Genomic DNA, 27,653 nt, shown 5'->3' with positions numbered 1-27,653 from the left:
AAAACGCTCGTAAATGCAAACACGAGAAAATCAGACTGGTTTCAGAGTTGGTCGTAACTCTATCGACCACATATTCACCATTCGTCGGGTTCTCGAACACAAGCATACTTATCGGCGTCCGATGATCGTGGTCTTTCTCGACTTAAAAGCAGCATTTCACTCTGTAGATCGAGAGATTCTCTTGCAGTGTCTGTCATTGAGAGGCGTACCACAGAACTACATAAAGCTTGTGAAAACTCCTTACTCGAACACTACTAGTCGAGTCAGATCATATGGCATCTAACTGCGCAACCCCAAGTGGTATCCCACAAGGCTGACCACTGTCTCCATGTCTGTTCAACTTCATCATAGACACACTGACGGAAATAACGATCTCGTCGACTGAATTTTCGGGCATTGAGCTACTACCAGGAGACCCACTTATCGACTTAGAATACGTAGGTGACAGTCCTGTTTGGTGATGACGTCGCAACAATGCCAGGATTTTTGGGATGCGTTTCTCCCGAAATAAATGCAAACTGGTGCTTCAGGACTGGCCTGAGTCAACACCTGAACTAAGGATAGGGAGTGAAGTAATCGAATGCGTCGACAACCTCACTTATCTTGGAAGTCTGATCAGCCCCAATGGGTTGTCTGACGAAATCACAGAACGAATTCAAAAAGTTCGTTTGGATTTTGCCAGTTCACGTCACCTATGGCGAAGCAAGATATCTGCCTATCAAATAAGGGACATGTATACTGCGCGAAGTTCGTTCTGTTTAACTTGATGGTTGCGGAATGTGGCCATTAAAAGTAGATAAAAGCCATGTTGGTAGATGCAGACTATTTGGTTGGGGTTCACGCAACTATCGTAACCAATGGTTGGAGACTCTGGGTGACATGGCTCAGAATCGACCATAATGGAGTGGGAGTTTACACTCTGAATTTCCCTAAACTGTTAGACTAAAATTGCTTTATATCTTTCTTTCTATTACTTAATTCTTTCTTCCTGTAGTATGTGCTTATATGCAATCTTTCTTTTATATATTACTACCATTGAAGTGTCTACATCTATGTATTCGGCGTTCATCTTGTTGTGTTAATGAAGTGTGGCAACTTGGACTGATGCACATATGTGCCTGATTCTACGTTGCAGCTCACCATTGCTTTCACTTTTTCAATGGTGGTATAACATTGGTGGGTTCATGATTTCAATGAAATGATATACACTTCTAGGTTTTCTTAGTCATTCAATCAAGATCTTACTTCTTGTTTGCATTTCTTGTAAAACCAGAATGGTCGGCAGTTAACCGTTAGTTGATTAGGCTACATAAAATAGGATTGATTAGCTGAACAATGTATGTACATTTAGCAATAGATCGAATCGCTCGACATCAATATGAATATGTATGCTACTAAGGGACACGGGTCCGAATCTCAAGTGAAATACTAGTCATTTCATGATTAGAGATTTACTGCAAATAGATACATTTTTTCACAACTTCATGTTGAGCCACTCGGTGAAGTATATCCACCTATCCTATAAGGAGAATCTATTTTTCAAGAAGTAGATTCAGATAAGTTATTTTTCTATTGGCGTCATCTCAAGGTATAACAGTAGGGTTGGAAGTTGACTATGCATCTACTCAAGGCAACGTAATGAGTTTATTATTTACTGGCAAATAATTCATTTCATATAATAAAGCAATCAACCAGCAAAATCTGAATAAAATGTTGTCACTTTCGTGAATATAACAAAACAAGTGTCTTCAAATTAAATGAGAATCCCCGAGATTGTTATTTGTTGAATAGCTAAAAAAAAACATCGTGGTGATTACTGACAATTTTCAGTCAATCAAACAGCTTTATGATAGACGATTAATACTTGATTTCGAATACCCAATCTCCTTTTGTACATACATACATTTGCACTATATCTTTTCAAATAGTATTTCAAAGGTTTACTATTCTTCATGGCTACTGTATTATTTTGATTTCTTTTTTCTGATTTCAATCTTGTAGTGCTGATCAAATATGGAAACTTAGATGAACGCATATCTACACCAAAACTATACTCATGTGTTTATAGTTAATCAATGAAGGAAAAAGTAAAAGAATGTTCATGGAAACATAAGAGTAAAATAATTTAAGGATTGACAGTAAATACAACAGATTGCAGTATTTAGTTATATGCTTTATAAGCATCTAAAACAATAGAATAGCATATGGGATGGCAGACATCAAATCTAATCATAGTGATAGAGAAGAAGAAGAATGTAAACAAAAGTGCATGAAATATATACTCTATTCATGATAATGGAAAAACAAAACACAAACAAAATGAACACACACTATCAAATTGTGACATAGAGTATATCAAATCAAATTGACTTTAATAATAGAAAGTCATGTGAAAGAAGTATTATTCGGTTATGTTTAAGAGAAGCTAAATAAAAAGGGTAAAGAAACAATATCTTCCAACAACAACAGCAGCGGCAGCAACAAAAAAAGGAACACCATGATTCAAACAGACTGTAAACAATCCACCATCTAAATAACCAATACTATGAACAATGAATTGTTCATAAGTTGTCAAATCAAAAGTATCATCATATTGATAAGATGAAAATTAATTCAACAAAACAATAGACAAAGAAAAAGACTATAAATCCAAGCCCATATTTATATGTATATTCATAAAACTAAATTAGTAGCAAACTAAAAAAAATGGGGGGGGGGTTGGAGGTTGAGGAAATAGATTAAATAGAATGTAAGAAGAGACAGATAACGACTAGTTTATAGTTAATTAAAGAATAAAATGAAAAACAAATTAGACTGGGTAGTTAGTTAACTAGTTAGTTTAGTGTATAGACTCTACCTCCTCATCCTTCGCCTCCTTCTTCTACTTCTTCTTTATTATCCTCAAAATCATTTAAGTATTTATAGATCAATTTAACATTGAAGTAAAGAAGTTACAAATTGTCAACGATAATTCAATAATCCATTAAAAAATTTACCCGAAGTGAAGAAGAAAAAGAACGTCCCCTTTTTTCTTTAGCGAATAATAATGTGAAGAATAAGAATTATTCATGTTAATTATATACAAAACAACAATAATAATAGTCTAGTAGTAGGAGTAGTAGGAGTAATACTAATCATGATAAATAGTCAATGATAATGATGACAATGGTGACCATAATAATAATAATAATTTTATTAAAATAAATGATAACACCGGAGTGACAGATATGACTTTTTGAATGTTTCTTCTATTCAATTTTCTATGAACAATGAATGTTAGAAAACCAATGAATGAATTGAAAGCAAACAGAATAGATTGTCTTTTGTTGTTGTTGTTGGAGAACAAATAGTTTTCTGATGGAATTTAGAAAACTAATATATATAGAGAGGGGGTATTATATATATATATATATATATATATATATATATATATATATATATATATATATATATGTTTTTCTTCTCTTCTATGAAGTATCAAGATATTCTACTTGAATGGAATTCGACAGGAGGTGTTCTACTACCTAATATCGGTTTAGTTTGACATGTTGATATTGACTCTGATTTGGTTCGACGACGTGATTTGTTTATAAAAAAGCCAGTAGGTGGTTCAAACTGTAATAAAATTAAATAATAGAATTTAATGATTAAATTAATTTATTATGATATAACAATCTAATTAGTGATTTATTCTTCACTTACATTCACTCTGAAATCTCCTAAAGTACGATATTTTGAATCCAACAAGCTCTGTAAACGTGTATCCAATTTTACTTTGCGTTGACTATAATGTAGAAAAGCCCAAAATTTTTCTAATCCATATAAATGACCATTATCATAGTCTTTTAGAGTTTCCTCCTTTTATTAAGATTAGATGAAGAAAATAGAAACTACAAGTTAGCTACGTTGAAATAATAAAAACTATAATTTATTTTTATGGTGTATGAATAAAGAACACGACTGATCAAGAGAAAGAAAAAAAATCGGACACTTTGTAGGCTACAATGAGTAAAAGTGTCCTGTTCTCATGAACAAAGTCTACAAAATTCATAAAATAATTATTGGGATATAACTTTGATGCTTTTAAACTACTGGGTATCATATTATGCACATTAAGCAAAACTTGTGAAAGACGAAATTGTAATCTGCAGATTGGTTTTCATTTAAGTCGTACATGTAGTGATTAAATTTTCACTCTTCGCCAAACATCGACAAATTTTTAAACAGGGTAACAAATTCTGTATTACTTGATATCCGGGGCAAACTACGAATCTGTTGGGAGAGTCTCAACATACTCCTTGTCTAAGTCTCTAGAGGCTCAGAAAAGTCAGTAAACATTTTATCTACTCAGCGTTGGATAGAGGCTTCGCAGAAACATCTACAAAATGGGGAAACGTGTTACGGCTTCTATTAGATACTATTATAATTAGTATGGTTCCGGAAATATTTAAAAGCGCAAGGTGATGTATAATTCCATAAATACCCTTGTTTTTTGGCACATAAACTAACTGCCATTTCGTGCCTTTTCTCTGTTATTTCAGCTGACATGTAAAAGTTGTTGAGGTTATATAAACTAGCTAGGAAGAGAGTTTAGGCTTATCAGTAGCAAGGTTTATCAGATTCATTGGTCATGATTATGATTAGAGATTCTCTGTAGTGTATAAATGACGTCAATAAATAATAACGGGATGGTATGACTTATATAGGATGTAATACACAGTGGAGCCATCTATATCGATACTGTTTTCGAACATATAAATTTCGGAATCTGGACAAAGTAATATACAGAATACTTTAACTGTGTTCTCACAGTCAGTCAGTCAGTAACAACGTAGAACTTCGTACGTACGAACATCAGTTCGAGTTGCCACACCACATTAGCACAGAAATGCAGTCGTCGATTCAAATCCCGTAGTGGTAGAGGTAATAAGAGTATAAGCAGTAATCGGGAGAATTACTGTTTGGAGATGTTATTCAAAGAGTATAATACAGTGAAATAAATTTGCGGAAAAAAAGAGACAAGGAGGAATAAGGAGATCAAATCTTGGGAGAACACAAAGAGTGTATGCACCTGCGCCATTGCAAACGATTTTGAGCCATGTCATTCAGGGTCTCTAACCATCGGTTGCTATCACCTCGCGGTCCCCAACCAGGTGGTCTACACCTACCAATATGACTCAGTCTACTTGTCAGTGACTTTATGGACTTGTGCCATGTTCTCACAAGAACTAACGGCACTTTACGAAAGTTAGACGGGACAAATAATCTAGATTGTTTTATTATACTGAAACAAGAGGTTTCAACGTTAGACATGAGACAGAATGGAAGGATAGTTTGTTGCGGTGACTGTGACCAGACACATCCTTTGAAACTATGCCAGTACTATTTAATAAAATTCAGGGATACAGTGAAATGTGTGGTAAGTACTAACAGATAGATTTCTCAAATACCTAGAAGAAAAAAATTGGGCTAATTCAGCAACACAGATACCAACTTTCTGTCATAACTGTAAAAGTAGGTACTTAAAGCTAAAATAGATCAACTTGAAAACAAACAGTACTTTTTCTAAAATTATACGTTACTTATTATGAGAAGGATTAGCGATTACAGTTTCTCAATTAAGTGTTTGAATTAATGAAAACTTACTACTATGTTCATCACACGCGAGTATTATCACTCGCTTTTAGACAGTGATCGATAGACGAATACATGAAACACAAACTTAACATATTACATTCATTCGATTATAAAGTTCTATATATCACTATTTAGACAGAATACATACCTAAAGAAGGAATTATTCTAACAAGAAAATAGGTAACAGAGAGTAATTTGAAAGCACTCACTTGAAAATCCTTGAAAATAGCTTTACGAAAATGACGCTCTAATCCATAACTGTAAAATCGAAACAAACACTCCAGTCCATATCTCGCATTCTCTTTGGCATCGTCTAATGCATGTTTACGAAAGTCTTTATACATAGTTCGATTGAAGTGTTCACGTAGAAAAAATGACCAAAAGCTATAAAGAGTATTCATTTCCTAAATAAACCCATACAAATTATAATGTTTATTCTTCAGCAACTATAGACCTCAAGAAACGAAGTGATTATATATAAGATAGACAACAATTAAGCCGGAAAGTCAGGTTTCAGTTTTATTCGTATGTTAATTACGACAACTGAATCCTTCAAATGTGTTTGAAAATTGTAATAACATTAATTTTAACTTTAATATTTCGCATAAAATTATGTCATTGTAATACAATAAAAACATTGACAACAGTCTATTGTGAATTTACGTCAATAATAACAGCTAAATTGTAGCTGTGAGAAATTTATCGGATAAATTAAGAAAGCATAATGTGCAATAGACTGTTTTGCAATTATGTATAATGGAGAAGCATGGTCCATTGAAGCAGGAGACAACTGAAGACTAAAATTCTTGATTACAAGTGTCTTCAAAGCATTGATCGCGCATTGTCTAATGACCGAACGGGGTCTGACGTAGAATATGATGTAAATGTGGCAAGTCGGTTGATTAAATTGTGAATCTTTAAAAACTCAAGTGATTGAGATGTGTTGTGTATGTTTAAACAATACCTACCTGCACGGGTAGTATTATGTGGTTTAGGAGAAAGGTTGAAACGAAACTAGTTGTAGCCAAACCAAGAAATGATATTATTGGGTTAGGTTAATGCAGCCAACTTGGTCAACGAACATATGATAACCTCGATGAACCAGTCAGTCAGTAACAACGTAGAACTTCGTACGTACGAACATCAGTTCGAGTTGCCATACCACATTAGCACAGAAATGCAGTTGTCGATTCAAAACCCGTAGTGGTACAGGTAGTAAATTTATAAGCAGTAATCGGAAACATTAGGGCTTGAAGATGTTATTCAAGGAGTATAATACAGCGAAATAAATTTGGAAATAGAAAAAATAAAGGGACATGAAGAATCCAGAAAATTAGAATTTGAGGGAACACGAAGAATGGATGCACCTACGTCATTGCAAACGATTTTGAGCCATGTCATTCAGGGCCTTTAACTATCGGTTGCTATCATCTCGCGGTCTCCAACCAGGTAGTCTACACCTACCAATATGACTCAGTCTACTTGTCAGTGACTTCATGGACTTGTGCCATGTTTTGGTCTGGCCACTCCTAGCTCTCTTCCAACCTACTCCTACACCACAAAACATTGCACATCGGGACAGTCGGTCGTTGGGCATACGTAACACATGTCCCAGCCATCTCAACTGATGAAGTTTCACTACGTCATCAATCGACTTGTCATCCTTACTTAACACGCGTTTCCCAACAACTGAGTTACTTACTCGATGGTCCCAGGATAAACGACCAATGTTTCGAAGACACCTGTGACCAAATACTAGTAACCACCTACGAATATCATCTACTCTTACCGACCATGTTTCATTGCCATAAAGTAGGAGGAACGAACGGCTGAGCAGTCAACCCGTCCTTTGGTTGGTAGACGGATAATTTCGCCTACGCCATAAATGACGCAAGTTGGCAAAAGCTAGTCGAGCATTCTGTATGCGTGCTGAGATTTCGTCACACACCAGACCACAAGGGCTGATGAGACTTCCAAGATAAGTGAAGCGGTCGACACGCTCATCAACTTCACTCCCTATCATCAGTTCAGGTGTCGGTTCAACCCAATCCTGAAGCAACATTTTACATTTCGAGAGGGAGAATCGCATGCTGAACGTGCTTGCATTGTTGCTTAGTGGCCAGAAGACCCGATAAGTGGTTGGTGATGGTGGAAGACATGAATCAGAAGTATTTACAGAGATAGATTAACGCTTTATCTGCTACTTGATCTTGAGTACTCTTCAAAACATATCTTTGCTTTCCATTTCGTAGAATCCTATTTTTTAATGTTTAATCGTACTCACTTGTATTGCTAATTCACAATTGTTCCGACTCCTTTGATATGCATCTTGTTAATTTTACCTCGTTGTGCTGGTTTGATATGGAAGAGTTAACACATGTTTGTGTCAGGCTTAATGTTATGAATGACTGACATCTTATGATTGCATGTGATTAGAGTACTTGACTTATCATCTTAACTTCAGACTCATACAACACGAACACCGATAACCTCCATGAAATATACACATAAAAATCAGCCACACGAGTAATTGATAAAAACAATAACACGATAATAACCAATTTACCTGTGATCGACCTTTCCCTTTAGCTTCTCGGTCTTTCAGACATTTGGAACGAAACTGATTGTAGGCATGAAATGTGAAACCCCTTTGCTGAAGATGATGTGGGTGATGAGCAACTGGGAATCCTCCACTTTAAGGAAATCAAGTAAAATATGAGGAAAGAAAGTCAATAACTGAAAATCGAGGAATAGTAAATTTAGAAAGATTTACGAGGTTACAGCAACACCATGAAGCAGTGGCTAAATGGGGTTGGAACATTTGGGTAGTGTTAGGTTCCAGATATGATTCTATAATATTTACTGTGGCGCGGGCAGTTTGATGGTGTTATTAACCTGTATGTGATCTGTGAGTTACTGCTTCTAAAGGAATTACCGTTTCATTTTCCAAAAAAGGGACAATCCTGATACATGCAACTATATTTGAATTGGTCTACAATAATGATAATTTAATCGTAAATATTTATGAGTCTTTAGTTCATTCCGTAGTTCAATTTTCAAGATGTCAAGGTGCATTATATTCCATGTCACTTTTACAAACAATCAAAAATTCTAATGGGAAAAAAACAAATGGTAACTTTACATACATTGAAAAGTTTTTATGACAAAAGAGTAAATCATGATCTTACCTCAAGGAGACATCTAAATGGGTACGAGCAGCAGAAACCGGGCGAAAAAGAAACCCAACATGTTTCTTCTTACTAGATGACAAGCTTTCTGTTTCCGCAGTCGGAGGATTATCGGGTTGCTAAAATTATATCCAATGAAAATAACACAATGATGCAGTAGCAAACCGTTAAACTCAAAAACTTCAATCAATAAAACAACAGGAAGTAATTTTTGTCAATATAGTGATGATTCATTTTAGGTTAGAAGCATGGTAATTTGAAAAGTTTTACAAATAGTAAACATGATGTTAAATAAAAACTTACTGTATAATCGGTTGACTCATTTGCTTTTAAGTCATAGTCACTGGAAACGGGGAAAAATCCAACAGAACGACCTTTAAGGTCGTATTTTATGTCAGGAAATGATAGATAACTTTGATCATAATTTAGGAAAGACGGTAATGGTTGACATATAGGAATTTGAGGAAATAGATTGTCTACTGGAGAAACCAAAGGCAAAGCGCTAATTTGAGGAATGTAATACATTGGAGTTGAGGGTACTAAAAACGGATTTCGACTAAGAGTCGGCAATATAAGTCCAGTCTGTGGGTGCAAAGCGGTAGCTGTCGGTATTACAGTATACGTAACCGGACCAGGAATTGAGGGATGCACGTATGACAAACAGGATTCTATAGTGAATTCATAGAACAGATAGAAAAAAATACTGCTTTTATCAATCATTAAATTCTATGAAACCAAAAACATGATGCTTTAAAATGCGTCTACAAATACACAAGGGAATAGATTGTACGAAAATTTAAGACGGCTATACAACTCATTAAATTGGATGAGCAGCGACAACAGATTCTGATGCAACTTTTGGGAACTGAAAATAAACACTGATTCTCTGCACTACTAAACATTCATCATCTTGTAGCCATATGAATAGAAACCATATGAAGACATAGGATGTCTGCCCTAAAATGATGTTTGATCTCTGTAAAAACTGTACTCCACAAACACAGAACGTTAAATGTTAAAGTAAATAATTACTGAATATAAATGAAATGAAGAGACAAACCGATTTCGAAGTTGAATATTGTGGTATAACATTGAATTACCTGAATAAAGTGGATTTGATGATACTGGGACGGAGGAGTGCGCCGAAACTTCAGAGACAGGTACATCAAGCTGTACAAGAGGACTGTTACGACAGATAGTTGTGGTTGTAGTATAGGAAGTGGATGAAGTAGAAAATATTTCTGTACACGTGGAAGTCTTTTCTTTGATAACGTTGGCTAGATTGGATTCCTATTTGATTGGAAAAGAAGGTTACCAACTTGTTATTAATGAACATTATGCAAGAGTAAAAATACTAGTTAATGGCCAGGATTATGAAAGAATGGAAAATACATTATAGACGAATGATAACATAAGTACTAAAATTAGCGACAAAATTTAACATACTGTGAAATTCGATTCAGTATGGACATTGGATTCTTCAATAGCTTTGCAAAGGTCATCAATAGTAGTTTCAACAGATTCGTCGGTAGAACTATGGAACGCAAAACAGATAAACAAAAGTTTCAGACTTAAACACAAGGTGTCAGTTTAAAATATAATCAATAAGTTTATTTCGATAGATTAACGCTACCTGTCAAGATGTTATTTGAACTACGAGGAAGACATGTATATGTATCTGCAAGAGCAACTTAATGGTTGAAGCATTCTTAGAGTTTAAATCCTTATTACACAATGTGTGGCTAGTGGCTAAATATCTAAGCATTTTGGTGATAGTTCATTTGAACGCTTTCCACAATAAAAAAAACCTAATAATTTTCTGAAAAAATAGCTTCGATGAGGTAAATAAGATGTGTGTAATTGGGATCGTAATCACTGTCGGCGAAGATCACAACTATTCATGATGGAATCATTTCCCAAGTAATATGAACAGACTTATTAACAGTAATGAGTATAGGAAATACTAGACAAGAGAAAACACATTTAGAAAATCAAGTAAGGGGAAAACATATATACCTGTTGGTAACGGAAGGAAATTTCGAAGGTTTAGAACTTTCATTCCTTGAATCATCATCCAAGTTACTGCAACTAGATGGTAAAGGATCATGAGATGTGTTTGGAGCAATCACCAATAAACAAGAAAGCATAGAATCGTCCAAATCATCTTCCGAGTTAGTGGATGATGTTCTTGTTCGGCACTAAAAAACCCAAGTAAAAGTTTCAATTAGTTAGGAATAATTAGGTTATGCATATAAATGACTGTGATGTTTCACTCGGTGAGTGCTGGACATGAATTCGGAAATCTTGTTTGACTTTCCTCGCTTGTAGGTTAAGGAACTTGTCCTTCTCCCAACCGAAATGAGAATATACGGCACAAATCTGTTTTAATTTAGTCAATGGTAAGTCAGTCAGCTACAACGTAGGACCAGGTACATATATACATCGGTCCAAGTTGCCGCACCTCATTAGCACAATAAGATGAACACTAAATTCATAGAAGTAGACACTTCAATGATAGTAATGAATAAAAGAAAGATCGAATATAAGGATATAGTAAAGGAAGAAAGAATTAGTTCGTAGAAATTACTCAATGGTGGTGAAACACAGCCTATAAAAGTAGAAGACAAGAAAAGGCAGTTTCTCTTGCAGCGCCTCTCGAAACTTTGCTTCTATATCGCGATGTAACGACCGACTGAGCAATGTTGAGGATAGGAGTAAGATACTAAGGAGGAATAATAAATCAGCTGACGAATTTGTGCATTTTCATCAGCTCAGATGGGTGTATTATGTATGCTCAACCTCTCCCTACCTCTACTTGAGGTCCTGGTTTAAGAGGGATTTGGGAGCGAAATGAGGACGACAGAGCCGAAACGTGGCATTAGTCGACCAAATTACTGACTGTTTGGGTGAATCGTGTTGAAAAATAAAAGCTATCTAGTTAGGGCTGTGAAACGTACCCTTTGAAAACCAGAGGCTATTCGCAGGTTATCAATAAATGATCACAGATGCCTTTGAAACATTGGTTGTGCATGTTTGGACTATCAAATAGGAAACACCAAAGTTAGACAGGGTACTAAGTAAAGTTGTGAATCTTTAATAAATGAGGTGATTTAGATGTGCTATGTGTCTAACCAACGCTTACCTCGACGATGTCAAGTTGGCGTAGGCGTATGTTAGAAGCCGGAGGCGGACAAGCCAAAAGGTGGCATCAATCCATGGAGTTTCTGACCACTGAACTGAACCGCGTAGGAGGGTAGAGATGTCTAGTTGAGGTCCGTGAGACTATAATAACTAATGATGGGTGACACTTGAATGATATATATCAAAGTCTAATGGAATTCGTCATTTGATGTACAAGTGATGACAAATTTTTATCAGTGTAAACCAAAAAACTGCTATTACCCAGATTCTGTTCAGATTTGTAGTTGTAATTGTCTGTATAACTGTACACATCGGAAGCATAATAGATGGGAGAATTTATTACTATCATGTTACTCGAACAAGACTATGAACAGTCCTACATCACTGGTGGACAAGCTTATATCAAATTACTTTACGTCAGAATGAAGATCATACGACGAGCAGTCGGTTAGCAAATGACCAGAACAAATATCTTTAAGGATAGAATTGCGTTGAATAGGAATAAAATAATATGTACTCTAATCTCATTGTTTATAAATACACTATTTTTTTAAACACGGAATGCAATAACAAGTATGCACTATCTTTATTGAAATTCATAATATTTAAGACAAAGTAAATTTTGTTTAAATGCAGCTTTGATCGATGACAGTAAGAAATGATTTAGAACTTATGGGATATTCTGTGATCTATGGGGACCAACTATTATAAATGAAGAATACAAGGCGTGAATTAAACGTCATGGTAACGGTTTAAAATTTTCAAAGATGATTTAAATATTTTGATGATTTTGTTTAAAGATTCGAGAAATGTAGCATGTTCAAACAACTGTATTACCTTGGTTACTTGAAATTGTTGACAGAAAAAAAGCGTTTGACTGATGAGTGTTTCCTGTAATTAGTTGATTACTTTGATAGAGCTATCACTAATTGGAAAATATGAATTTGTGAGAACAACGATTATCACATATCCGATGCTGAAATGTTTCCAAACCATTAAATTTGAATTTGGTTTGGACACCTATACTTCACAGTCAGTTAGGAAGACATAATTCAGAAATACAATGAATACTTACACGCACTAATAAAATGAGTGTGATTAAGAATTAAGTTTCTGTCAAGAAACTGAAATACTGGTATAATACAATAGACAAAAGGTAGAGTGAAACTTCAAAGATGTTTAAGATATGAAATAATTATACATAACTGATATTTTGGTTTGAAACTTACATGATAAATAGAAGAGTACTTATCACATTCGGAAAAACTTGATCGGGTGCGTTTTGATGCCGAAGAATGCGGCGGTAGATTACTGTAGACAGAACGCAATTCATTTGAAAAGGAAAAGTTCAAATCTTCTTGTGTTGATGTGATGGGGGTAGCACCTGACTTTGTTACAGGTTCGAGGGATGATTCTATGCATAGAATTTAAACAAATAGCACATACTCAATGAGTGTTACAGGTGAGTTGGCAAGATCACAAAAATCTTGTCTGGCTGAATATTGATTATTTTTATAGAAAGAATGGTTGTACACGAGTAATACCATTGATTTTATCACCATTAGAACTTAATTCTACGCAAGTTTATCTTGTTGGAATTTGGTGAAACATAACTATTTTGAAATCTGAATGGAATGCTGGAGGTCTATATTAGGAAAATGACTTGACATCAGGCATACAGTTGTTAAAATGAATAAATTATGTGAAGTCATACTACCTCAGTTTCCTCATACTTAATGAATATTATTCAAATTGTTTATTTCACTAGCTAACTAAGCAGAGGAAAATGTTTAGAAGCTCACTGTAGAACCATGCAAATATCATTATGGTCGGAATAACTTGAGAAACAGTACAACTTGCCCGAATACAAATGGTTTAGTATTCAGTTCTTGATCAGGGACTTAGGTTCGTAGCCCGCTGTACCTGCTTTGGCTTGGGAAGCCAGGTATGTAAACATGTACTCGATGAGAGTCACATTATACTCTTTCGTAACTATTTGGAATGAAATCGGACAGACCAAATTTGCAAACAAAGACGGAAAATCAGCCAGAACAAAAGTTCATAGATGATGCTCATCTGGACGACAAACTTTTTTTAGATGAAAACGAACTACCGATAAATAGGAAACACACTGACATTGATGCATATCCCATGTCATACTAAACATAGGATGTTGAATAAAGCTATTAATATTATATCAAGAATCGAAAGAATTACATCCCTTTTCAAGTATATGGCATACTAAGGTATTTTCAGCCGCTATGAAAACTTACATCTGAATTAGCACATAATGGAAGCAAAGCTTTTTACGCTAAGAATTTCTAACGAAAATCCAGTGTCTGAATGTCCAACTTTTAGGAAGAAAGTGAATTTCTTTCGAAGTGAATGTTTACGTCTTGTTTTTACTTTAAAACTAATGATAAACTATCGCTTATTGAAGTGGTTTGTAAAAGAGAGGGGAATGACTAGGTTTATTCTAAACACCAGAACAGATAATCATTAATATACAGCCTGGAATAGATGTGCTAAACCACATTAGCAAGACGAGACAATATTAACAAAAGGCCGAAATAATACAGTAGCAGCGACAAAATGAAAGAATAAAACTTGGGAATATGACCTAATAAGACAATGGAAAGGTATACATGAACAGATGCTTGTTGCACAGCCTACACGCTCATTGACTGGCAAATACTTCTTGACTAAAAAAACACAGGTTATCAAAGGCTAACTGAGTTTTCGAATTCGTGTAGAGATTCTGTCAGACATTAACCTATCCGGGTGATGAGACTTCTAAGTGACGTGGTCAGCGCAGTCATAGGCTGTGGTTCGACCAAATGTTTGAGTACAAGACCTTCACAAGGTTTACACATTTAGATATCTTTTTCAATTAAAAACATTTTACAGAACTTATCGGTCAACAGAATCAAAGTATGCTTAAATCTTAAGAAATGTCACTGTGGTCCGGCGTCGGTTAGTAAGTTCATGTTCTAAAACTTAATGAAGAGTGAATATCAAGTCAAAAAAATTACGTCTAAACCTAAAACCAGCTTGCTTTACTTGGGTTTGTTTTTCACAAGCATCGGAAGATTATTAAACCTAACATTTGTCAGTGGTTGTTGCAACAGGATCTTTATCCTTATGAATACAGTGGTCTTGAGTGCTGTTATAGCAATGAGGGCGGTTACACTTCCCGGTTGCCCACACCGTGGAAGGGTTCTTCTGGAGGTACCTGAAAAGGAAATCGGATTATAAGTGGTCTTAGTGACCTGAGAACGTGACCGCAGTGCCCAAGGGACAACTGCTTGAGGTCGGTCACACACAACCTTTTTATGGGTAATTTTTGTGTTAGCTCCGTACTTGTTGAGACCTTACCGCCGGAGACGGATACCCGTGGGATAAGGCGAAGTGTGCATTTTTAGGGTCGACCTTTTCTAACCCCACCCCTCCTTGTGGGAAGGCAGCATCGCTGTCATTCATGCTGGTTGTCTGAAGGAAACACCTTACTGCTGTCACACCTCTGTACAGTCAGCAGTACGACTTCGCCTTCGGACCTTGGGTTTGTTGCTTTTAGTCTTACCGCTCTTCAACCGACCTTTCTGACGTGGTAGGACCTTGAGGGACAGTTGTTCCAGTCAGTATAGCTCGGTTGCTTCATCACGATAGGCAAGCCCGACCACCACGTCAAGGTAGCAACAACGGTCGAGAGGAGTGTTCGCACTACCCACATACTGGTTTTCCAATCAGTACTTGTACGTACACAAGTAGGATGCGACATTTATAAATATCATGGATCAGATTGATCCCGAAGCTGAGTGTTCTTCGCAGAAATACAAAGTTTTGCATTAGTGTGATTAGTTGTCAACTTAATCAATGCCAACGAAATCCACTGGTCTTTCCTAACCTCTGGATTTACGGTTAATTAGACATGGGTAGAAATTATGAAGCAACAGTGTGTTCCCAAATTCCAGATTTATTACTGCAGCTTTAGACGGACAGCAGACAAGCGACAGTTGGTAAAAGTCTAGTCGTGTTTGCTTAGCTCTCGGATTTAGTGCTTTACCTAAACCGGTAAGATCACAAGAAGTTGATGTCGGTTCTTCAGACATACGCAGAATACGTCACGTCAGCTCTCCATACCGGCTAGGTGAGTACGGGTGAATTATTATGTTAGAATGTTGTATGAGTGTTACGGAGACACAGTAGGTATTCGTGAAACAAGATTCTAGAGTTGTAGTTAGTCGCGTCTGTTGTTCGACTTGACAATGGGTTTGGATATTGAAAGCTCTAACACGTAGGTTGAAGCGCGGTTTCAAGAGGCCTGGGATGGCATTTTGTGAACTTGAATTGTTAGCATTGATGGTACATGTTGAAGTAGAAGAAAGAAGGTTGGGAGTATAAGAAATATTTGGTGAAGATGGGGTCTAAATATAAACGAATTGACCTCACATGCTATGTGACAGCAGTTATCGCTTTTCTTACTAATTCCGTGGAAATGTTTATTCTTTGGGGGCCTAAAAAACTGTTTTAGTGGCGGTTTTAGCGACCCGAGAACGTTATCACAGTGCTTAAAGTCTATTTATTTATTTATTTCAACGCAAATATTGGTACAAGAGGGCACCAAATATATATGCGCCACACAAATCTCATTCGATATGTGTGAGGGCTGTGATACTGCCCGGGTGCCCAGACCGAAGCAGGTGGTCTTTTTAGGGGGCCACACCCCAAGCCTTTGACCTAAATGTCTGACCCACAAGGCAAGGGAGCATCGTGAGGAGATGCATTCCCATGGTAGCCGGTGACCAACGATTGGATCATACGCCATTTGTCCCTTCAGGATAGTGGAGCCAGCTCATGTGCACCATTGGTTTTGGATCCGGTTAAAGCGCCGAACATTCGCTTTTCGTCCTCTTAACTTCGTAAACAACATCCCCGCCACGAGAAGGCAGTGAGTAGGACTTCCCTGGCAGAGGCTGTATACGTGTGAGAGCATTTCGAGAGGGAGGGCGAGCCCACCCCACTCTCGGCCATACCAGGGCATTTGGGGGTCTAGAAGATGATAAGTGAATCTACAAATTTTAAGCAGTAAATTTATAGAGTCGTTTAAACAATATAATTTAAACCTTGAAGACAGGTTTTCTGAAAGTAAAGAACAAATTATTTTGTCCATTCTTACCTGTTTGATCTGTGTTTGCGATCGATTGGGATGGGATGAATTCGGGAGCATTTGGGTTAAGAACTGTTTTGTTCCCAGAACTGATTCGAAGTTTTTCATTCGAAACAAGAGGAAGGGGCCAAATCGATGGATTGTTTTTGCATCGGACACGAGCTTTAGGGACATCCACATCTAATAATGGACTAACTCTAATTGCCTAATTTTGAGAGGGAAACGGAATTCAATTATCACAAATATCATAAATTGTTATCAATAAAAAGCTACTTATATTCAAAGCAATGCAACTGCTGTAATTTTTTGATGGCGTTTTATATTTTCTCCTTGAACTGTATTTTCAATTCCTACTTTTTTCTATTACTTTTAATACTGTTACTGACTCTACTACTCTCATATTTGTCCTGACAATTTTATTTCGGTGTGCTAATGAGGTACGGCAACTTGAAAGACATACATGTACGCTATGTTTTATATTGGGTATGACTGACTGTTGTGGTTTCAAACTACTGAGGTGACTATTGATTTTTAATCTTAAAGAATGACGCAGATGATCAAACAGTAATGTTTTTATGTATAGCACTATTATTTATATTATCTTGTGTTTCGAATAAAGTTGGGAGGTCTACTTAGTCGAACTGCGGACGCTTCGCTGCTTGCTACTGTTAGAGTGGGTAGGTATCGAAACCGAACTCAAAGCCAATAATATATACTTCTGATTGATTACTAAGTTTGCTGTGTTTACAGTATATTATTTTTTTACGGATCCGAAACACGTAATACAGATCAGGAGTACTTCAGTTCTGCTATAAATATTGCCTAACTTGATGAACGTGTATAGGGATGCAACTATCTGTACCATTCTGAAACATTGGAAGAGAGATAAAATACGAAAACCAATGTAATTCACCTTGAGAACCTAATTAGAAAGATAGGTCACAGCTAGAGTGATCATTCCTCTTTAAAATGATTTTCTGCATTGACTTAGAAAGATTAGGAACAGTTTGACTACAAAATTTAGCATTCACTAAATTATGAATAGGAAGGTACTAAAGAATAGTGATGAAATTTAATAGATTAAGTGGTAAATTTTTGACCAACCTAATTAAAAACAAGAAAACTGAGTACATACCTCCAAAATATCATTAAGATCTGTACATAATGAGGCCACACGATTAAACTTGGCAATTACATTGACATCAACCCATCCATCAGAATCCATTTGCCGACGAAGATACACATCTTTGGCCAAGTTATCTGGACTAAAGTAAAATTCGACTTGATGCAATATTTGATGGCGTATTAAAATCGTTGGATCACTACTCGACGACGCAAGGAAACACAAACTAGCAGGTTGGGCGATGGTTGTTCCCGGAAATAAGGAAGAGAAAACATTGTTTAAATCAGTACCTAAAGGTGGACTGAAAACTTGAGGTTCTATACGGTTAGATTCTGATGAATCAGTTGACCGTTGTTGTGATACACTTGAAACACCAACTGATGATGAATGTGATGTTTGACAGTTAACCGAATAATCGTAAACAGGATCAGAAACTCCTGATGTCGCTGGTGCTGATAAAGGTCCCGTCGGATATATCATCAAGAGGGGATATCCAACAGCTGAAACTAGAAAGAAATCGTATACAAGTATACTTCAAGATATAAATTTTTGCTCTCAACGCTTGTATTACTATGGAGTAACGAATAACAACTAGAAAACAGAAATGTAAGGTCTGGAACAACACTAACAGACTAACATTTTATAAGAAAAAACTAGACGGAAAACAAGCAGTAGTTGTGGTTAAGCATTGCGAGGAAATGAGTAAACTTAAGACAAGAGTATAGAACAGCATGTGCATGATCCAGAAAATAAAAAAGAGCCGATATATTCACTGATCATTACCAGTCGATTCAGACTGCCAGTTTCAAGAGCGTTAACAAAGGGCGTATTTGGGATTTTTGTCCGATTTGGATGCCATTGGTGTTTTACTAAGCAAAAGAGCTGAGACAGCACTAACTGATTAGGCCCGCAATAACTGTCGACTACGTACTTTCAGATTAAAAGGCTTCATCAAAGTGAGAAATCGGTGTGAGAAACGATATCTTTTCGCCATCGCCTACGCATCGATTGATTGTAGTCCGAATCCAATTGAGTATGAGACCTACCACCAAGAAAGGATCAAAATCATTCTGTGATAAAAATAGAGGGATTGGTTTAACTAATATAGCATCTAAAATACTAGCTTCAATAATTATCACACGCCTACCAAACACACGTCAAATGCAAATACGAGAAAATCAAACTGGTTTCAGAGTTGGTCGTAACTCTATCGATCACATATTCACCATTTGTCGGGTTCTCGAACACAGGCATACTTATCGGCGTCCGATGATCGTGGTCTTTCTCGACTTAAAAGCAGCATTTCACTCTGTAGATCGAGAGATTCTCTTGCAGTGTCTGTCATTGAGAGGCGTACCACAGAACTACATAAAGCTTGTGAAAACTCCTTACTCGAACACTACTAGTCGAGTCAGAGTATATGGCATCTAACTGCGCAACCCCAAGTGGTATCCCACAAGACTGACCACTGTCTCCATGTTTGTTCAACTTCATCATAGACACACTGACGGAAATAACGGTCTCGTCGACTGAATTTTCGGGCATTGAGCTACTACCAGGAGACCCACTTATCGACCTAGAATACGTAGGTGACAGCCCTGTTTGGTGATGACGTTGAAACAATGCCAGGATTTTTGGGATGCGTTTCTCCCGAAATAAATGCAAACTGGTGCTTCAGGACTGGCCTGAGTCAACACCTGAACTAAAGATATGGGGTAGAGAAGTCAAGCGCGTCGAAACTTATCTTAGAAGTCTGATCTATCTGTTTCATATTCTTATATGGAATCTTTCTTTTATATATTGCTACAATTGAAGTGACTACTTCTAAGAATTTGTTGTTCATCTTGTTGTGTTGATGAAGTATGACAACTGATCAAGAAAGCTCATTGAACAGATATTGCAATTCTAGCCAAAGATTGAATTTTCCAACAGACGACAACCTGTTTCTGGTTAATACCGACTTTCGGCGCAGTCAGCGCAAATGTGCCACCTGGCACGATACTTCTGCATCCTAAGCCTCGATTCAAATTGATCACATAGCGATCAGCCACCGTTGGAGTCGTTCTGTACAGAGCTGCCGCTCCTTTTGGAGCACTTGGCTGGACCTTTAGCCTGTGTTTGAATAGACAACATATTTATCATTTTAAACGGATTGATGTCCCAACCAAATATCAAATTGAGTTGTTTTAGTTCAGCTATCAACCCAACGAAAAGTATGGATGAGCACTGACTGCATTTTCATCACGTCATGAAAATGGTGGGTGAATTTGCTTGTGGCTCTGTGAAATGACCTACACGTAAGCACCGGGTCTCTACGGGCTCCTTACTACTTCTCAAGGCATATCAATTTACTTCGCCCAACCGCCGGTTTCACGATAAACGGGAATTCTTACGAACAATATTGCAAAGTACGCGTAAGGTCAGAGAAACCTGGTGGTCGGAGTGTGTTGGTGAGTTGAAAGCAGCAACTGAATCTGATGACCGTCGGAAACTCTTCTAACTCATCAAAACTACTGGCAGCAAAAAGCCTGGTGTGAGTGAAATAATTTGTGAAGTTGATAGCAAGGAAATCAATAGCATCCACCGAAGTTTTGAACGATGAACAGTTCAGCTTATCTACTACCATAGCAACATCAATCAGACTACCGTTTATGGCCGGTGACGACTGATTTACTTGATGAACAGGGAGTTCACAAGAGACTGCAATCCCTGAAGAGCTGCAAATCGCCAGTCCCAGTTGACTTACTCTCGGGACACTTTATGGATGTTTGGGAACTTCTGGCCAAACAACTGACTGGGTTGTTTGGAAGTTTGGTAATTAGTGTTCAAACATCCTGGAAGGGACCTATAGTTATCCTCATCTTTAAAAACAGAGTTTACGTTGCCGACCCAACGATTACATGAGGATAAATCTACTTTTGACTGCGTCCAAACTAGCGTTTTGTGATAACTGACAGATTATTTAAATCCACTAAAGACTAACTGGTGGGGAGCAAGCGAATCTTTATTCTAATCATGAATATACTGATCATATCTTCATCCTCAACCAAATTTTACAGTGGTCCGTTATCGAACTAAGAGACTGAAGCGATGGGTAGGACACTGAAGAATAATCAAACTGCTTTCTGACTATCTGTAAATTACCTACTTTTACCAAGCACTCTGAAAGGGATGTCAGCATAAGTTTCCTAACTCTGAAAGAAGTAGGAAACGCCATAAACGATCTAAAGTAAAGGGTAGCAGCAGGTTTGATGATTCTACATCGCAAATTTTCAGGTTGACTGATGTCTCAGCTAGAGTCTGGGAACTAGACTAAGTTCGATCACGGATCGTTCCAGTCTATGGGGACATAAATCCTCTTGTAGTAACCACATAGCCTAACTAAGGCTTGTAGAGAGAAAGCATAGGAAAATTAGGCTTTTCAGACCTGGACGTGGATGTGCAGAACAAACATTTTATCAGGTTTTGGAACACAGACATACATGCCGTCCTCCAACTATGGTTGTGGCATGTTTAGGATGCGTGTTTCTCCATCTGAATGCAAACTATCGTTTTAGAATCACTCTCCCCCAACGCCTGAGTTAAGTATAGGACTCATCTTATAAATTCTGGTGGGTTGGTGTCTGGCGAACTTTTGATTCTAATCGGGAAAAACCGATTAGCTTTAGTTAACTATTGTCACTTAAGGCAAAAGTATATCTGTTTGTTACCTAAAAGTACATTGAGTGGTAGTTCACTTTATTTTTTTCATGGGTGAAACATCATATTTAATAATAGAGGATATTCGGAGGTTTCTAATATTCGACCATGTGTCTTCGAAGCACTGTCCGTACAACTGAAAACCACGGAAATAACAGTCTTAAAACAAGATATGGCATTAACCCTCGGAGTTATTAACTAGTGGTCTGAGTCATGGAGATAGTTACAGTTCTCGTGATTATCAAAACCAGTGATTCCAAGACTATGAGTGAGATGGCGAATCATCGTTCTCCATAGCACACTTGTATTCATTCTTGCTCTTCCTCCCGACCGTTGCTGCTATCTCAACGTGGTGGTCGGGCTTGCCTATTGTGATGAACCAATCAAGCTATCCTAGCTGAAAAATCGTTCCTCAAGGTCCTGACATGCCAGACAGATCGACTGAAAAGCGGTAAGAATAAAAGCAGCAAATCAAAGATCCAAGGGCGAAGTCGCACTGCTGACTGTAACGGCAGTAAGGTGTTTCCTTCAGACAACCAGCGTAACAACGATGCCTTCTTCCCACAAAGCAAGGGCGGGGTTGAAAAGATTGACCCTAAAAATGCACATCTCACCTTATCGCACGGATTTTTGTCTCCAGTGATAAGGTTCCAATAAGTACGAAGATAACACAAAAATTACTCACAGAAAGGCCGTGTGTGACCGACCTCAAGAAGTTGTTCCTTGAGCAATGCGATCACGCCTCCAGGTCACTAGGACCACTCCTAACCCAAATTCCTTTTCATGAATATCCAGAAGAACTTTTCCACGGTGTGGACAGGCAACCGGGAAGGGATAATTGCTCTCATACCTCTAACAGCACTCAAGATCACACTCATTAAATTCTGGGTTTATACATTTCTTATAAATCTTTGTTTACTTCACCAGTCTATATTTTCTTCCCGAAATGTACCCTCGAGACTCAATATTTTCTATTACTGTTAATACTGTTACTCCCACTACTACTTAGGGATTTCCCTTCACAATTTTGTCTCGCTGTGCTGATGGACATGGCGAATTGAAAACATATACACATCTACCAGGCTCTACATTGCGTTTGACTGACTAACTGAGCAGTGGGGTTTGGTAGCGTTGGACAATCTTACTATTGCTTTTCAACTTTGCCTTCACTGACATTTTGAGAACATCTCTGACGGGAAAAGGTAGTTACTGTATAGACTCGTCATCCGGAAACACTTTCTGATCCTGGGTAAGCAAATATTGTCTTACTGTACGATGACACTCAAGTTATGCAAATCGCATTTAATGAGATGGCAATCAATATCTGAAGACATTGTATATACTTCGCATATTCCAAATGCAAAGTGCTTCGACGAGACTAACAAGAGAGTATGTTTACACCCACTGTTCCTGGTAAGCCATCAGAAATAGTCGGAAAGTTTGTGTTTTAGTGGCTGTATGAGTGGTGGTCGTAGCGTAAAAGACGAGGTCAGTCTATATACAGTGAAAACCAGAGCGGTTCATGTCAATCTGAGTCATTTTTGGCACCATTGTGACATTATGCCAGTCTGGGTGTAAAAGGTCGAGTTTACAACGCGTTGGTGAGAGTAGTTTTGTTTTGCGCCTATGAAACCTGGTTTCTCCGTGCTGAAGATTTTCGGTGACTTTCTGTGTTCGGTCATCGTCGTCTCCGAAGGATTGTTGACATTCAGTGGCAACACTATGTTAGTGATGTTGAGATCTGACTGTGTATGCCTAGGCACGTAACGATAACTGAATTTTTATGACCATCTTGAAGTATAGTGTTCGGTGGCTTGAACATATGTTACGTATATTGTCTTAGAGGCGTTCACACCATCCATTGTTTGCCAACACTCGGATAGGGTGGAATAAGCTGATAGGTAGTCAGTTGGTGATGGCAGCGGGGTATGAAAACTTTATAGGACTGGCACTTGTCATTCTATCACAATTCCTTGGTCGGTGTCCGATATGGTGCAACTTAATAACTTGGGAAGTTGTCAGATACGGCTCACAATAGAAACTAGTGGTGTGATTTTTTTCATATTCTTCACAAAAGTGTTAGGAATTCCTTGGACTGAAAGAATACCTTATTATTTTTCAAAATCGAACTGTCTTTACTATTACATAATACCATCGTTCAATCCAATTTCTTTCATTAGTTTCCTTTTGCGTCTACCTTCCGTTATCTACATCTCCACAAATTTATTCATTTTTGGTGCTTATTTTTACCAGCGCTTATGCGTGACTGATCGATCAAGAGCCGAATCGCCTAAGGACCTTTGTTGTCTATTATGGATGTTAGACAAGGGCCGTACAGTCTCCCAAATAGTTGAAACAACCAGACTTTGTAAACTGACCATATGTCTGGATCGGAACCGCCAGACTTAGTCCAAACTATTATTATCCAGAGTGATTAGGTTTCAAATTGTGTTCACATTATTATCCTTGTCTCCTCTTACTTCTATTTTCAGTCCATTTGACCTATTATTTTTTATATATAAATGTGCTTAACAAGTATATGTGTGATCAGTTTGTTCGAAAGGTATTGCGCTAATATATCACATAGTTCTGAAAAACTTCGTCTTAGTATTACATCATCGAAATTTGTCAAAGGGACTAATTGCTTTAAATATCTCAACCTCCTGTTTTCTTATTGCGAACAAGTCAGTTGAGAGGCGATTAGGTTAAAAGCAACAGACGTACTACCGATTGAACCGATGTTTGACTGCGGTGTGATGTTCCTCCAAGGTAACCAGCACCTCCAGTGGTATTGCTTTTTCATAACGGGAGAGGACTAGAAAAGATAGGTCCATATCAGAGGACCGCACCCAAACCAAATGCGTTAAAAGCTCCTTCAGGAAATATCTTTTAACGATGTGAGCAATTAGGAAGCGTCAACTACCTTCATAACTTTAATGGGATTTCGAGTAACCTTGTTTACAGCCTGACCGGCTACTTCATAAAGTACTCCTGGACAGAGAATCTAGATTACTCCAGTCGACAAGAGCCAATAACTTGGTCAAAACACCTTACAACAAGCAATGTTTTGTTGTTTGTCAGAAATCACTTTTGTAGTAGTACCAACAGATAGAAGACAGTGTCAATAATCACGATCAAGACGTATTAAACCAAGTGTCTGAACGGGTAGAACAATACAGTAATATCGTGACAAAGCATGGAAGTGATGAGTCACATGAAGATTAGTATGTAACAGTCCGAAGGACAATTACCTCAACAGTTGTGAAGCCTAGACAACCACATGAAAACTAAATGGGTGACAGCGGATGAATTGATAGGAAAACTACTCGACTTACGAAATGAAGGCGATAAGGGAGAAGTCTGGGGTACTGACCCATAGAGTGGAATAGGAATTAGGTGAGGCACGTTGTTAAGCTTCCCCGGAGCCGAACGACCATGAGTTGTCATGCGACCCAAGTTTGCAGCCTGACTGATGTCACTTGGAACCCATAAATTGGTTGGAGAGTAAATTTGTTCTGAATTTTTCGGGCCAGGTATGCCACGGTTTGCTGCTGTTACAGGGGTGCCAGATGTCTGCTGTCGGCGCTACAATAAGGAGAGCAGTTTAGAAAGTTAAATTCTGAATATGATTGTCTTTAATATCTAATATCTATTACACAATTACTACAGCTTTACGTTCATGAGGACTACTGGGTTTGCGATAGAGGCAGACTAAACACAATCATATTACTATAATAAGACTATGACATCCTAGCTGAGTAAGTCATTAGATGTTTTAAGGACTGGTATAATTAAAATGGATTGCAAACTGCGTATAAATTACCCTAGTTTAATTTAGTTTTAAGCTTGGACACAGACTAAAGACGAAGTCCTTTAAATTGCCTTAACTTGAATAAAGAAATTGCCAAAATTGTCAGTACCAACGGTAACGGGAAAAAGTATACAGGATATGATTCAAAAGCGAAAATCTAAAACAGAAACTTATGTGGACAGCTTGATTTGTGAAGTATGTAGGGCAAAGGTTGAATGGATTTGAAGCACCACCTACTTTAATGCATATCGCCTGTTCCTTAGACACTATTTCAAAATGGTATTATTAATTACATTTTGTTTCGGACAAAATACCATAGCGTTCCAATCGAGCTGAAACTTAGGGAACTACCACAACCATCATCAAAAATGTACAGGTATTTACAAACAGTTGTCTACACAAGATACTTCGGATCCGTCGACCGGATACCATCAGCAACAACATACTGTAGGAGAACAAACCAGCTTCCAGATGAAAAATCTGGAAGATACTGGAGGCGGATGGAACATACACTACGGAAATCACCAAACTGTCATGAGGCAAGCGCTAACTTGGGAATCTGAAGGGAAACAGAAGAGATGAAGACTAACGAACATTGCGTCGAGAATCGGAAGCAATCAAAAGAATGAGTAGCAACCGAAAACAACTGGAGAGTTCGATGGGGGAATCCTGATGGGCGACCTATGCTCCACTGCGTTCCGAGACTAGCTATTTTAAACGACTTGTTAATACCACGAAGGAAAAGGAAATGACTGAACAGCTGGACTTAAGGGAATGAAATAATACCGAAGGAAAAATGACTTACTTTGCTACACTAGTGGTGCATTCGTAAGGTTTGAAAACTATTAGGAAAACTTACTTGAGGGCGACCAGATTTTGAGAACCGCATATGGCGAACGAACGGACGAGGTCTTGTTCCCGAGTGAACAAGATTATTTTGGCTTGGGTTTAAGCTCTCCTTATCGACAGAACTATTAGATCCAATCTTTGATTTCCCGTTATGATAATTTTCCTTATCGTGTTCACCTATCGAATATGTCTTAGAATTATAATTACCTGACCGGTTCCACCGGTGCGAATCTGACCGATAACCGACAAATCCATCAGTGCTATTAGGTTTCGGGAAAATGTACTCAACAGTGGCTTGTTCCCATTTCTTCTTTTGATGATTTGTAATGGGTTTGGTGCCCAAATCTATCTGACAAGAACCAACCGCAGTGAACTAAGAGTGAACCCAGCAGAAGAAACTCACCTTTTGTTTATTTTTATCTTTTTGTTTAGAGCATACATCGAAAGTACTAGTGGTGCATTGTGAGACTTGTGATAGAGCACTTTGAAGAGTTGGCCAATCTCGATCTTTGCTACAAACACCTTCATGAGATGTAGTCGAGTCAGAACCATCACCAGATGAACATGGGGCTGACACACAGTTAAACAGAAATATGTGAGACATACCTCGAACCCATGGGTTGTCCTTATTAACGAGGCAACCATTTAGTCTTAGGTGAGAATCGGTTGTAGACTGATCGTGATCATGACTTAAATTTACTAATTTTTCCTGTAAATACAGTAAAGCAATACGGAAAAAATACTAAATTTGCTTACTGTATTCGTTATACTAAATTGTCCCTTGGTTGGGTGCTCGGTGGCCATGAACAAACGCTAACCCGCTACGCGCCGGCGTGACATCAGATCAGTCAAAGTACAATTATGGCATATTGCATGATACAAAACCAAAGGTTTAGACAAATTTATAATCAGTTCTCGGGACATCAAATGTAAAGCGCAAACTATTTTACTCGCTGTTCATCACTCGGATGCCTTTTGTAGCCAGATATCTTTGAGGTCCATGAGAAAGGTACTGCTTTAAGGCTACTTCAGCATCTC

The 27,653-nt window shown here is 37.6% G+C and overlaps 1 protein-coding gene across 2 annotated transcripts; it reads right to left on the bottom strand.

Moving 5' to 3' along the window:
* Positions 1-1,940: 1,940 nt before the first annotated feature.
* On the bottom strand, positions 1,941-27,653 carry LARP1_1 (La ribonucleoprotein domain member 1). 2 transcript variants are annotated; one of them, XM_051214085.1, is made up of 18 exons: positions 27,372-27,653; positions 27,222-27,324; positions 27,019-27,185; positions 26,823-26,988; positions 26,626-26,792; positions 25,291-25,540; positions 18,269-18,762; positions 17,143-17,338; positions 13,196-13,380; positions 10,842-11,023; positions 10,272-10,359; positions 9,926-10,115; positions 9,129-9,493; positions 8,826-8,944; positions 8,204-8,330; positions 5,847-6,041; positions 3,703-3,858; positions 1,941-3,615 (listed from the first exon to the last, which is right to left on the bottom strand). In XM_051214085.1, exons 1-18 carry the CDS (start codon positions 27,417-27,419, stop codon positions 3,478-3,480), a joined length of 3,336 nt encoding a protein of 1,111 aa, XP_051067207.1. In that variant the 5' UTR covers positions 27,420-27,653; the 3' UTR covers positions 1,941-3,477. The 2 variants fall into 2 exon arrangements, with proteins under 2 accessions (XP_051067207.1, XP_051067208.1); XM_051214086.1 differs by having other exon boundaries at positions 26,626-27,185; positions 27,372-27,472.

The sequence above is a fragment of the Schistosoma haematobium genome, chromosome 2, assembly GCF_000699445.3.
Source record: "Schistosoma haematobium chromosome 2, whole genome shotgun sequence".
NCBI lineage: Eukaryota > Metazoa > Platyhelminthes > Trematoda > Strigeidida > Schistosomatidae > Schistosoma > Schistosoma haematobium.
The sequence above is the reverse complement of the archived record's forward strand: the minus strand, read 5'-3'. Positions and strand labels throughout refer to the sequence as shown.

Bases quoted from the DNA above. Each gene is read 5' to 3' on its own strand.
- LARP1_1 (XM_051214085.1), bottom strand. From the start codon at position 27,419: ATGGCCACCGAGCACCCAACCAAGGGACAATTTAGTATAACGAATACA. The intron at 11,024-13,195 runs GTAAGTTTCAAA...TGGGTTTTTTAG, and splicing joins AGTACTCTTCTATTTATCAT to TGCCGAACAAGAACATCATC. The intron at 10,360-10,841 runs GTATATATGTTT...TGCGTTCCATAG, and splicing joins TTTCCTTCCGTTACCAACAG to TTCTACCGACGAATCTGTTG.